This window comes from Sapajus apella, unplaced genomic scaffold, assembly GCF_009761245.1.
Source record: "Sapajus apella isolate SASKATOON/1434 unplaced genomic scaffold, GSC_monkey_1.0 scaffold16, whole genome shotgun sequence".
Taxonomy (NCBI): Eukaryota; Metazoa; Chordata; class Mammalia; order Primates; family Cebidae; genus Sapajus; species Sapajus apella.
The window spans coordinates 11,141,062-11,154,223 of record NW_022436956.1 but is presented as its reverse complement, the minus strand read 5'-3'; the positions used below and the strand labels follow the sequence as shown (position 1 = coordinate 11,154,223).

At 39.0% G+C, this 13,162-nt stretch overlaps 1 protein-coding gene across 3 annotated transcripts in view; it reads left to right on the top strand.

Moving 5' to 3' along the window:
• The window catches only part of VWA5A (von Willebrand factor A domain containing 5A), a 29,383-nt gene extending 17,528 nt beyond the window's left edge, over nucleotides 1–11,855 (top strand). Inside the window, exons 12-18 of one of the 3 annotated variants that reach the window (XR_004270826.1) lie at nucleotides 593–757; nucleotides 1,035–1,135; nucleotides 1,529–1,782; nucleotides 6,463–6,606; nucleotides 7,284–7,414; nucleotides 9,455–9,591; nucleotides 10,229–10,313. Coding sequence is in view for 1 of the 3 variants with exons in the window: in XM_032285100.1 (XP_032140991.1) it covers nucleotides 593–757; nucleotides 1,035–1,135; nucleotides 1,529–1,782; nucleotides 6,463–6,606; nucleotides 7,284–7,414; nucleotides 10,229–10,355; nucleotides 10,858–10,937 (1,002 nt within the window). In the remaining 2 variants the exon portion in view is untranslated. Of the gene's footprint in view, nucleotides 1–592; nucleotides 758–1,034; nucleotides 1,136–1,528; nucleotides 1,783–6,462; nucleotides 6,607–7,283; nucleotides 7,415–9,454; nucleotides 9,592–10,228; nucleotides 10,356–10,857 lie in introns of those variants that run through there. The other 2 variants (XM_032285100.1, XR_004270827.1) reach the window with 2 other exon arrangements.
• Nucleotides 11,856–13,162: the final 1,307 nt, after the last annotated feature.

Sequence of the window (13,162 nt, the reverse complement as noted above, 5' to 3'; positions counted from 1 at the left end):
ACTCTAGTATCTGGAAATATGACATCTGGTCCCAGTAGCTGCAAGCTCAGAGACAGGATGCTGAAAGGGATTGGGGCCTTTGCATTTAAGACCAGGCACAGAGAAACTAAGAGCTTTGGCCATCATGACTGAGATTCTAGGTCCTCACTTTAGAATCTCTTTTGGTGCTACATGCATCCTCTGTGCAAAAGATACAAAGAAAAGGAGAAGGAACAATCGTGATATGTCTGATGGATTGGAAGAGATGGTAAATTGCTATTCCATTTCATCTGTCTGTACAAGTAGACGACCCCTCTGGTGGTATCTCTAAGCTCCTCTTTCCTGGATGGTGCCACCTCTTACCTAATCCCCTTCTCCAAGGGTCTTGTTTCTCAAACATTTTGTCCATTTACATTTTGTTACTAAATATTTCAACTTTGGCTTCTTCTTATGTCAAGCAAGATAAATAATGCCCATCTCCTAGAATAGTATTAAGGAGTAGGCATGACATGTATTATATTGTATTGCTTCTGATACATAATAAATGTTCAGTTAATTGTAGCTGCCATCATCAGTATCATTTGTGTTCATACTGTTCTCTTCCCTCCATTAGGCTCTCAGGACTCTGAAGCGCTCTCTGCAGCCTGTGGTAGAGAATGTCTCTCTGAGCTGGCATTTGCCTCCTCGTCTGTCTGCTGAAATGCTTTCCCCAGAACAGACTGTCATTTTTAGGGGTCAGAGATTAATCATCTATGCCCAACTGACTGGGAAGATGCCAGTGAGTTTCCAGTCTTGTTTGTTCCCCTAGTCAGAAAGATACCACACTGACCATTTCATTCACTAAAGCTGGTAGGTGGATTTCATCTCAGCCAGAGACAGCACTTGCCAAGTAGAGCCAGCCTATTTCCTTCCCATCATTTCAGGTCTCTGGTTTCCTAGGCTACCTGATTCTTCCTCAGGTATTTTAATACGTTGTTGGGGGTAGCTGCCCCTGTTCTGATCCTTCCATGGATGATTTCTTTCTTCTGTCACTTCTACTCATCTCTAATTTGCAGGCAGCAGAGACAACAGGAGAAGTATGCCTCAAATACACACTCCAGGGCAAGACTTTTGAGGATAAGGTGACATTTCCTCTACAACCCAAGCCTGATGCCAAGTGAGAATTCAGTTCTCCATTACCATTTTCTTCCCTCCCTTTCTTCCCTCTCTTTCTTCCTCCCTCCTTCCTTCCTTCCCTCCCTCCTTTCTTCCTTCCTTCCTTTTTCTTTTCTTCCTTCTCCTTCCTTCCTTCCTTCCTTCCTTCCTTCCTTCCTTCCTTCCTTCCTTCTTTCCTCTGCCATCCTTAGGGATTAGATTCTTCTCTTAATTCTGGGCTCCATTGTAATTGTTTTTCTTCAATCACTTTTTATTTATAAACCACCAAAGTCTTACCTCTCCCCTTCTCTGACTGTATCTTTCCTTTTCCATTCCTAACTTTTACGAGCCCCAAGTAACTGGTATATGTATATCTCTCCCTACATTTCAGCACTTTTTTACTTTTTCCTTTCAGCCTCACCATTCACCGCCTTGCTGCCAAGTCCTTGCTTCAGACCAAGGACATGGGCCTCAGAGACACTCCTGCAAGTGATAAAAAAGATGCATTGAACCTTAGCCTTGAGTCTGGTGTCATAAGCTCTTTCACAGCTTTCATTGCTATCAACAAGGATCTGAACAAGCCAGTTCAGGGGCCCCTGGCTCATAGGAATATCCCAAGGCCAATTGTGCTAGGTGCTTCTGCCCCATTGAAGTTCAGATGCAAAGGAGGTAATGAGTTTTATTCCATTCAAATTCATATAGAATAAAACGTCCTGACTGAGCACATTATTTAAAGGAAAAGGCTATGAATTGTTCTTAAGTTGCTTTGTTTTCCTTATATCTCCATATCTAGGATTTCTGATTAGTGTTAAACTTTTCTGTCCTAGGGAACTAGAATACATCCTATTGGCAAGGAGATTTAAAATAATCTGAGAGAAAACAAACAAACAAGCATTAAAACGTAGAAAGAGCATGTAAACACCGAGTGACCAAACTGCCTAATCTGAAGCTGATTTATCTTTTTTATTGAGTTATAATTCAAATATCATACAATTCACCATTTAAAGTGTATAATCCAATGGGTTTTAGTATGTTCACAGAGTTGTGCAACCATTGATTGCCACAATCAACTTTAGAGCATTTTCATCACCCAAGAAATAAACTTCATATTAATTAATGTTAATTAATTCCATTGTTAATATTAAACTATTAACAAACATTTCCTATTTCTCTCCCTGACCCCACCTATCTTCTCCTCCACTCCCCTCCCACCAGCCCCAGTAATCACTTACCTGCTTTCTAGCTCTATATATTTGCCTATCCTGTCTTTATGTATATTTGTTCTGGACTTCTTTTCCTTTTTTTTTTTTTTGTTTTTTTGAGACAGGGTCCCATTCTGTTGCCCAGGCTGGAGTATAGTGGCACAATCATGGCTTACTTCAGCCTCAACCTCCCAGGCTAAAGTAATCCTCCCACCAGCCTCCTTAGTGGCTGGGACTAATAGGCACATGCCACCATGCCCGGCTAATTTTTTGTATTTTTCATAGAGATAGGGTTTTGCCATTTTACCCAGGTTGTGGCTGGTTTATTTCACTTAACATAATGTTCTCCAAGTTCATCTGCGTTGTTGCAAATAACAAAAGTTTGTTCTTTTTTATGGCTGAATAATGTTACATTGTTTATCTATAGTACGATTTCATTTGTTCATTCATCCACTGGTGGATACCTAGGTTGATTCCATGTCTTGGCTATTGCGAATAATGCTGATATCTCTTTGCTATACTGATTTCCTTTCTATTGGGTATATACCCAGCAGTGGGATTGTTGGATCATATGGTAGCTCTATTTTTAACATTTTAAGGAGCAGCAGTTTTCCACAATGGCTATACAAATTTACATTCTCACCAACAGTGTGCAAGCATTCCCTTTTCCTGATATCCTTGTCAGTACCTGTTATCTTTTGTCTTTTTGATGGTAGCCATTCTGACAGGTATGAGGTGATATCTCATTGTGGTTTTGAGTTGCAATTTCCTGATGATTGGTAATTCTAAAAATTTTTTCATATACCTGTTGGCCATTTGTATGTCTTCTTTTGAGAAATGTCTGTTGAAGTCTTTTGTTCACTTTTAAACAAGGTTATTTGCTTTTTTGGTATTGAGTTAAATTCCTTGTGTATTTTGGATCTGTGAAACCCTTATCAGATGTTTGGTTTGCAAATATTTTCTCCCATTCCATAGGTTATTGGTTCACCCTGTTGATTCTTTTCTTTTTTGGAGGGGACAGAGTTTCGCTCTTGTTACCCAGGCTGGAGTGCAATGGCGCGATCTCAGCTCACCACAGCCTCCGCCTCCTGGGTTCGGGCAATTCTCCTGCCTCAGCCTCCCGAGTAGCTGGGATTATGGGCACGCACCACCATGCCCAGCTAATTTTTTGTGTTTTTAGTAGAGGCGGGGTTTCACCATGTTGACCAGGATGGTCTCGATCTCTTGACCTCGTGATCCACCCGCCTCGGCCTCCCAAAGTGCTGGGATTACAGGCGTGAGCCACCATGATTATTTTCTTTGCTATACACAAGAGGTAATCTCATTTGTCTATTTTTGCTTTTGTCACCCATGCTTTTGAGTTCATATACAAAAATCATTGCCCAGACCACTGTCATAGAGATTTTGCCTTATGTTTTCTTCTAGTTGTTTCATAGTTTCAGCTCTTACATTTAAGTATTTAGTTCATTTGAGTTGGTTTTTTAATATGACGAGAGATAAGGATCTAATGTTATTTTTTCGTATGTGTATATCCAGTTTTCCCAATACCATTTATTGAAGAGATTGTCTTTTAACCATTGTATTCTTAGCACCTTTGTCAAAAATTAGTTGGCTGTAAATGTGTGGATTTATTTCTGGGCTCTCCATTCTGTTCCATTGGTCCATGTCTGTTTTTATGCAACTACCATGCTGTTTTGGTTACTATAGCTTGGTAGCATATTTTGAAGTCAGATAGTATGCTACCTCCAGCATTTTATTTTATTTATTTATTTTTTTTGTATTTGTTTTTCTCAAGGTTGCTTTGACTATTTGTTTTTTTGATTGTTTGTTTTATAATTCCATACAAATTTTAGAATTTTTTAATTCTGTGAAGAATGTCACTGGTATTTTCATAGAGATTGCATTGAATCTGTAAATTGCTTTAGGTATTATGACCATTTTAACAATATTTATTCTTCCCATGAATGTGAGATATCTTTATATTTATTTGCGTCTTCTTCAATTTATTTTATCAATATCTTATAATTTTCAGTTTAGAGATGTTTTGCCTCATTGTTTAAATTTATTCCCAAATGTTTTAATTATTTTGTAGCCATTGCAAATGAGATTGTTTTCTTGTTTCCTTTTCAAAGAGCTTGCTATTTGTGTATAGAAACACTAATGACTTTTGTATGTTGATTTTATATCCTTCAACTTTGCTAGATTTGTTTATTAGATTTAACAAGGTTTTTTTTGTTTTGTTTTTTTTGGTAGTCTTGAGGGTTTTCTATGTATATGATCATGTCATCTGCAAACAGGTATAGTATTACTTCCTCTTTTCCAATCTGGATTCTTTTTATTCCTTTCTCTTGCCTAATTGCACGGGCTAGGACTTATAGTACTATATTGAATAGAAGTGGTGAAAGTGGACATCCTTGTCATTTCTGATTTTAGAGGAAATGCTTTCAGTTTTTCCCTGTTCAATAAGATATTAGCTGTGAATTTGCCATAATTGTCTTTATTATGTTGAGGTAAATTTCATCTATACCTAATTTGTTAAGAGTTTTCATCATGAAGGGATGTTGAATTTATTTAATGGTTTTTCTGCATCTATTGAAATGATCATCTGTTTTTGTCCTTTTTTCTGTTAGTGTGATTCATGTTTGTCAATTTATGTTTACTGAACCAGCTTTATATCTCTTGGATGAATCCCATTTGATAATGATGCATGATCATTTTAATGTTCTGCTAAATGTGGTTTGCCAGTGTTTTGTTGGGGATTGTGCATCTATGTTAATCAAGGATATTGGCCTGTAATTCTGTTTTTGTCGTATCTGGTTTTGGTATAAGGGTGATGCTAGGAAGCTTGTTTTTAAGATAATACTAGACAGCTTGATGGAAGCAAGCTGACGTATAGGAAACAAAGTAGAGAAGTCAAGAACTTAGTGATCCAGATGAGGTCAAAGATCAGGTGAAACAGAAATCTCTGAGATAGAAAACTGGAAAAATCAGATATTGCATATTAAAACTAAGAATTTAAAATTCTTTTTTTTTTTTTTTATTTTTTGAGACAGGATCTCATTCTGCTGACCAGGTTGTAGTGCAGTGGTGTGATTGTAGTTCACTGCAGCTTCAATCTCTTGGGCTAAAATGATTCTCCCACCTCAGCCTCCCAAGTAGGTAGGACTCCTGGCATGCACCATCATGCCTGGCTAATTTTTAATTTTTATTTTTTTAGAAATAGGGTCTCACTATGTTGTCCAGGCTGGTCTCAAAATTCTGGCCTTGCATGATCCTTCTGCCTGAGACTATAGGCACATGTCACCATACCCAGATAATTTTTTAAGCTTTTTATAAAGATGAGGCCCTGCTACTTTGTCCAGGCTGGTATCAGTCTCGTAGGTTCAAGTGATCCTTCCACCTCAGCCTCCCAAAATGTTAGGATTACAAGCATGAATCTCTACGCCTAGCTTCAATTTATTTTCTATGAGTGGAACAATTCTGCATAATAACAAAATTAACATGGCTTGGGAGGAAGTGGCAGAAGAAGAATGAAGTGGAAGTCATTGGATTTGATGAAGTCAAAGAAGCTTTGCCTTAGGGTGTTGGATAGGTACAGGGGTGCTGAAATCTCTCAAGAAGATGGTAGGCCTTGCAATGGAGTAGAAGTCTATGGTCTAGTTTTCAGATACTTTAGTGAATGATTGGAAGTAATGAAGAGGTTGGAAGTAGGCAGTAGTGAAGACATATGGAATGTTTTCATTTAGTGATCTGGATGTAGCATCAGGGACTGAAGAGGTTGTCAACCCTACCTCCCTACTTGGAGTGTAGTACATGGAGCAAAACCATTTGAGAGTGAAGTTTTTTGAGAGGATAAATTCAGTTTCAAGTTAAGACTTAGCTGGAAGAAGCCTCCTGTATTAAAACTAAAGATGCAGGAAAAATTGTTTAGCATCTATCAGGGGTTCCAGAGGACACAGTAGAAGGAGAGCTCAGAGGGTAAGGGTTTGTGAAGGAGGTGGGCATATGAGAGAAAAATAGCACAGTAAGGGTGGTCACTGAAGCCAATGTGGATGGGAGGATATGTATCTCAAATTGTCAGGTTCCTTTGTCCATCACAGAGAGCAGGGAGTGCCACCGTCTTAATGTTTGTGTGGATTTTTTTCAGCTGTTCCAAAGGCTGTATGCTCCTATAGTCCTCCTGCATTTCAGCCCATAATGGAAGCTGCGTCTGTTGAGGACAACGTGGTGTACCGTACAGGTGATTACAGTTTCTGTGGGTTGATGACTCACAAGGACCATGACAGTCCAGGTGAGTGCCTTTATAGGAACTTTTTCTCAACAATGTTTGTCTATCACACATATAGGACTAGACAAGCCACAATTTCATAGTTACAGCTATGGGAAGAGAGGCATGCTTCCCTCAGAGACCGTCTGTGAGTTGTAAAAGATTCATTCTTCCACCCAAAAAACCAACTTGGAAACTTACCGTATAGGTGAGGCAGGCCTCCCTTCACCCCTCCTATCTATAGGGACTGACAAACTAACCTTCAGTGTTCCGCTGCCTGTGGCTTTCTCTACCCAGGAGGTTATCTGTTTGAAAAACACTGGGCAGAAGGTCAGATTTGTTCCGCCCCTATGTTTCCCAGCATCAGCTCAGCTAGTTTCATTAGCATATCATATAGGACCCTGAAACCTGCTATCCCAGTAGAGTCTATGGTGACCCTTAGTTGAACAAACCCCTTGATCATCTTAGCTCAAACAGCTTGCCTGCGGGCTGCCCCCATCACCCTGCAGAGCCCTGTTGTCACCCTCTGTGAGTCCCTGTTCCACTGATCATCATTCACAAGTGAGGTTTGAAGTCCGATCTTCTGGATGTTGTCTAATGACTTTCTTGCTGTGGTCTGTCTCTGAATTTAGCAGCCGTAAATTCAGGTGTGTTGAGGGGCTCCATAATTTCTCATCCTCTCTCTTTCTTTCTCCCCAAAGCCTCTGTAGAGAATCATCTTGTGCAGCTGATTTATCACCAAAATGCAAATGGCTCCTGGGATCTGAATGAAGATCTAGCCAAGGTCCTAGATATGAGTTTGGAAGAAATAACAGCTGCACACCCTGCCGAGGTAAGATTCAAAGGAAAAAGGAGTGTGTTTGTGTGTTTGTATGTATGTATGTGTGTGTGTGTGTGTGTGTTTTAGCACAATATTTCAATGTCTCTTCTTACCCAGCTTTATATATATATGTACACATATATACATATATATATTTATGTATACATTAACTTTGAGTACTGAGGTGTATGTGTATGTTTTTGAAAGAGAGAGGTCATCATTGAGAATTGAGGTGATTCAGGACCCACCCCCACTAAATTAATTTGTAATAAATAGAGGTTGAAGGCTCTTCTGGTCATGTTAGAGCAGAAAGAGCAAGGGATTAATGGGGAAGCTAGTAGGAATCGATGGTTTCTTGTTGGTGGATGACAAAGGGAAAGCAAAAACCCTCTTCCACTATTCCCTGGCAATCATCTTGGTTATATACATAATATTTAGTGTGCACTTACTCTGTGCCAGGCACTGTGCTAAGCAGTTATTAGCACATTCATGAGCTTATTTATTTCTCATATTAATTTAGTAAGGTAGATCACTTTTGTGTTGCTGTTTATAGATGAAGAAACTGAAGTTTAGGGAAATGTGTCTGAGTTTACCCAGGCCATGAGTGGTGGAGCCAGATTCAGTTCTAAGACTATCTGTCCTGAGAACCCCCAATAATAACCTCATTATTGCTCCTCTTCATACTGATGAAAGTGGTGCAGACGTTGGCAAAATTTAATTGAAGTCAGGGTAGGTGAAGCATTGTTAATAAGAACCACCTAGGTGTTTTAGATGTATTTAAATATGCTGATGAGGATAAATTGCATCCCAGAATTTCAAGGTAACTTGCCAAATCTTCTAATACAGTACTTATTTAGAAGTTGTTAGGCCTGAGACAGGTGCAAAAAGCCTGAAGGACAAATATTCTAAACTTTCAAAATGTGGAAGGAGATCAAATAAATTTCAGATATTCTGCAATTCCACTGTCCAATAATACAGTATCCACTAGTCACATGTGGCTATTGTGCCTTTGAAATGTGGCTAATACAAATGAGGAACTAAATTTTTAATTGAATGGAGGTGTGCTATGGTGTGAAATACATAGTAATGGCAAAGACTTTATATAAAAAGGAACAAAACATTTCATCCATAATTATTTTTATACTGATTGCATGTTAAAATGACTTTTTAATATAGTGGGTTAAATAAAATATATTAATAAAATAATTATATCTCTTTATTTTTACTCTTTAAAATATGGCTACTAGAAAACTTAAAATTACAAACGTATCTAGCATTATATTTTTATTGGAAAATGCTATTCTAGAAAAAGTAATTAAGTAGAAAAAGTAATTAATAATTCATAAACACTTGGAAGAGGATGCAAGGATCATTAGATTCGCTGAGAACAAAGCACGTCACACTGACATTTCCTTCTTTGGCATGGCAGTCAGGCCAGTGAATCAAGTGAACCAAGAGACCTGATGTATTTGAATTTTGGCAAGGAATTTGATTTTTTTTTTTTTAATGATGAACACATGGACCAAGTACAAACCAGTTGAAAAACCATGGTGCTAAATGATAAATTGATTTCAAACTTGAAACAGATTTTTAGACCCACCAGGCTCTGAATTCCCTGGAGGTCCACAGTTTCGATGAAGATTTAGATGAAGATAAAGACCAAGGCTTTCCTATTTGTAGATGACAAAACTGGGAAATAAACTACCAGTCAAAAGAATCAGGATCACAAAAATCCTCTGTATAATGAGTTGCAATTTTTCATAAACAGATAAAGAAAAACAGCATAGTAGAAATAAAAGCTAAGTACCGTTTTGGGTTCTAAATTCCCAACTCTACAGGTAGGGAAGAGAGCATTTGCACGTGAAGAACAGAGGTTTTAGATGACTACAATATAAATCAGAATATTTAACTGAGTAATGGAGGACAACAGGATTATCTAAAATGCTACCTCATTCTTGGGCTGTAATTGTAGAATTTTATAAGTATGTTTACCTCCAGATAAGACCATTTAAGGAGACATGTTTTAAAAATCATTGTGCTATTTGTTTTTAGACTAGGAGAATAAGCTCGGGGATGCTTACTGCTTTAACATAAGCAGTTCTAATAAGGAAGAAATGAAGGAACTGAGAATTTTAATCTTAAATAAGACCAATCAGAGAGGACATGATAGCCGTTTTCAAGTTTTTAAGGTCATGATATAAAATAGGAAATTCCCTTGATCTCCTGACTCTAAACTGAAGCTGAGAGCAGTGGGTGAAAACTTTATGGAAGAAAATTTGCTGCTGTATGGCTGAGGTTTTCTGTTGAGAAATTAAAGCAATATAACTAGAATCAGAATATTTGGCCTTTAGCCCCACTTCCGTCATTTGCTAGAAGGCTAAGTTTGGGCAAATCGTTTTATTAATACTTCTATATGAAATCAGTTTTCTTTCTTAAAAATATGTTTACTGATATTTCCTCATGATTTTTTGTGGGATGTAAGGGCTGCAATTAAAAAACTCATGAAGGTACTTTACAAAATACAAAGCAATTTTGCCTGTGTTTCTCTTACTAGAGCTGGGTAAGTCTTGTCAGGGGTTTTCAGAACTGTCCTGGTAGTTACACTGGATTTAAAACTTGGGATTTTCTATTTCAAGACTCAATGGATTGCTGCCCTGAGGTTTAAGGCCTGGCATTATGCCATGTGAGTAGTAGCTGGAGGTAGAGAGAGACCAGGTAACTCAATTTAGTAGCATTTAGAAGGTTGCTAAGTGAGGAGGGAGTGAAGTTTTTGCATCCCCTTGAGGAACATCCAGCTCCAATCGGAGCTCTCTATCTACTGTGCAGCTTGTGGATTCCTCAGGATGGGCCACCATCCTGGCCGTGATCTGGCTACATGGCAATGGTAAGGACTTCAAGTGTGAATGGGAGCTTCTGGAAAGGAAGGCTGTGGCCTGGATGCGTGTCCATGCAGGTAGGAGCACAATCCAAAGGCCTGTCTCCTTCCCCTTCCCTGGCCTGGCAGAGGGTTGCCACAAGAGAGTCCTATTGTCACTTGCTCCCACCATCCTGCTTCAGACCTTTACTAATCTTCCTACTAGTGCTTTTCTTGGGAGGGCAAGGGTGAAATCTTAAATTGGGGATAAGGTAGGAGGGTGAGTAGGGAGGGAGAGGGACATGAACAGGGAGTTGAACTGTGAGAAGGACAAGTGGCACTGATTTTCCTTACTGTCTCAGTACCAAGCTAAGTAGAAGACTAGACTTGGATCATGTTGTCCTGGCTGTTTGTTATCTCATGGCAGCTGAGTGTATGTGGGGCCAGAGAAGATTCAAGGATAATCTGGGCAGTAAGAAGAGAAAAAGCAGGGATATTGAGGACAGATAAAAAGCACAACTCAGGGTAGATGATCTGGGAGGTTTGGAGGAGCCTCTCATTGAGATCCTTCATCCCTAATTCTTGTTTTTCCTCACCACAGGCTCCACCATGCCTTTGGTTGTGAAAGCTGCTATTACTCTCCTGAAGTCATCTGTGGATCCTGCTATCTTTACCTATTGAAGATACCATACAGGAAAAGAAGTGCCTTTAATTTTCTACTGTCATGTCCTTTATCACTTCTACTGTGATGATATGTTCTTGTGTTTTATAATTCTTTATTTTTTTGCCATAAAAGTAAAGGATGCTCACTCCACTTTGTCACTTAGGAAAGTGACAGTGATCCCAGAACCTGTTTCCTTTCTTGAAAGAGTTCAAAACATTCACAGGCTCGTAATGTTCCTCCCAGGGTTTCCAGGGTGACAGCATGAAAAACAGGTGACATGAACTACAGACTAACGATTGCAGCATTGATGTTAGGGAATGCCTGAATTAGAGAATTCTCTGCATTATTTTTGTCTGTTTACTTTCTATCTTATATACTTATTAGGACCGTACTGGTAAGCTTTGAAGTTTTCCATATGTAGGAGGAGTTAGAGGGAGGTTGAAAGCCAACATCTGAACCAATGTAATGTTAAGATCACAGAGAGAGACTCCAGCGGTACACTGTGAGAGTTGGCACTGTTGGGGACCTTTCTGATTCATTCTGCTTGGGCTTTGCTAGCCTGCACAACCTACATGCCTTTCCTTCTGCTGCCTAAAAGACTTCAGTTGAGCTATACCTGTTGGAGACAGATGTTCCTTCTTAATAGTGAAACACCTTAGTAAGAGGTATATAATGCAATCCTTGTCCTACCCTGAACCTGTGAGTCCTCTAAGTCAGGCTTTGATCTAGTGTACTAAAGGGAAGGGCGAGTTTAATGGGAGCTTTGCCTGGAACCTGAACCTGGAGCACTTCCGCATTAGGAAGAAAGGAGCTCCCTGTGATCACTCCTGACCCTTGTGTCTCATATCTCTTATCCTAATGGAAATGACCCTATTTGATGTACTGTCCCTTAAAGTAACTTGTATCAATATTAAAATGACTTATTTCTACCCTTTCATGAGTAAATGCAGTGGTTCTTAAAATGGTCTTGTCTCCCTGCCCCACAAATATTTTGTTACTAGCATTTTGGGAAGCCAAGCTAGGCTAGTAAATTGACCAGAACGCAGTTGTGGAAATTTGACCTGAAGTTAGTGAAATAACACTTTAAAAAGTGTAAAAAAAAACACAACTTAGAGGTCTAGTTTTTAATAGATTCATTTATTGAACTTGCATTGGTTTTATTATCCTTTGTTTTCTGTCCCAACTTTCCTGATGCCTCCGTTGTTCCCATGGTATCCTGCCCCTCTATCTTCTGTTGTAGGCTGACTTCTCTTACATGAAGCAAGGAAAGGACACTAGTGAGGAAACCACTGTTAGAATCTTCACCATATACTGTAGTAGTTATGTGATGATGGGCAAATTATTTCACCCTCAGGCACGTAATATCCTCATCTGTAAAACTAAGGGATTAAACTAGAACTCTATTAATACTTTCAAATTGAATACTCAGAATTCCTAGAGGGAAGTCATTGCCTTTGACTCAGAAAGTGGGTGGACTAGGCCTGAGTTTCTTAAGTTGTTGAGTTACCTGGTATTAGGAATACTTGGGGGATGGGTATAGTGGAGTCTAATCTCTCAGCCTTTCTTCCAAGTTAGTTTATGCTGAATGTAATCTGTGGAACAGGGTTGTAGCACCACCTGGAAGCTTGTTAGAAATGCAGAATTTTAGTCAACACCAGGAACTACTTTATTTAATGAGGCTGCCAGGTAATGTGCACCCACAATGAAGCTTGAGAAGTAAAGGCTTAATATTTTCATGAAATAGGCTTATATCAAAGTCTGCCATCAAGACAGGCCCTACCTACATAATATCAGAAAATAGTTTCCTAAGGACCATGAAACTTGTGTAGTTAACCTCTGTGCACACAACGCTGTCACTTTACATTTATTATGCAGAGCATTTATTGTTTATCTCCTCGTTTCTCACCCTTCAGCTTCCAGACTGGGGCTTGAGGACTTAGTGCAGGGCCTTCTAAAACACAAAACAAACCCAAACCAAAAAAATATATGTCAACCTGTCTTTTTGTCTTCTTTAAAATAAGGCAGCTGCAGTTTTAAAGTGGCATGGTTTTATTTTTCCATTTGGACTTCTGCACAATGAAATGTTGTACCAACTGCAAATTCCTCAAATCCAAACAAGTGTCAGTCTTCATAATCAGCAAATGGCATTTTGGCACATTTATTGAAACCCCTTTTCAAGGCTGGTGCTTTATGTTTTGGAAAAGTATAAAGAACCATCTGTATTTCAGAAACTGGTGGTCCA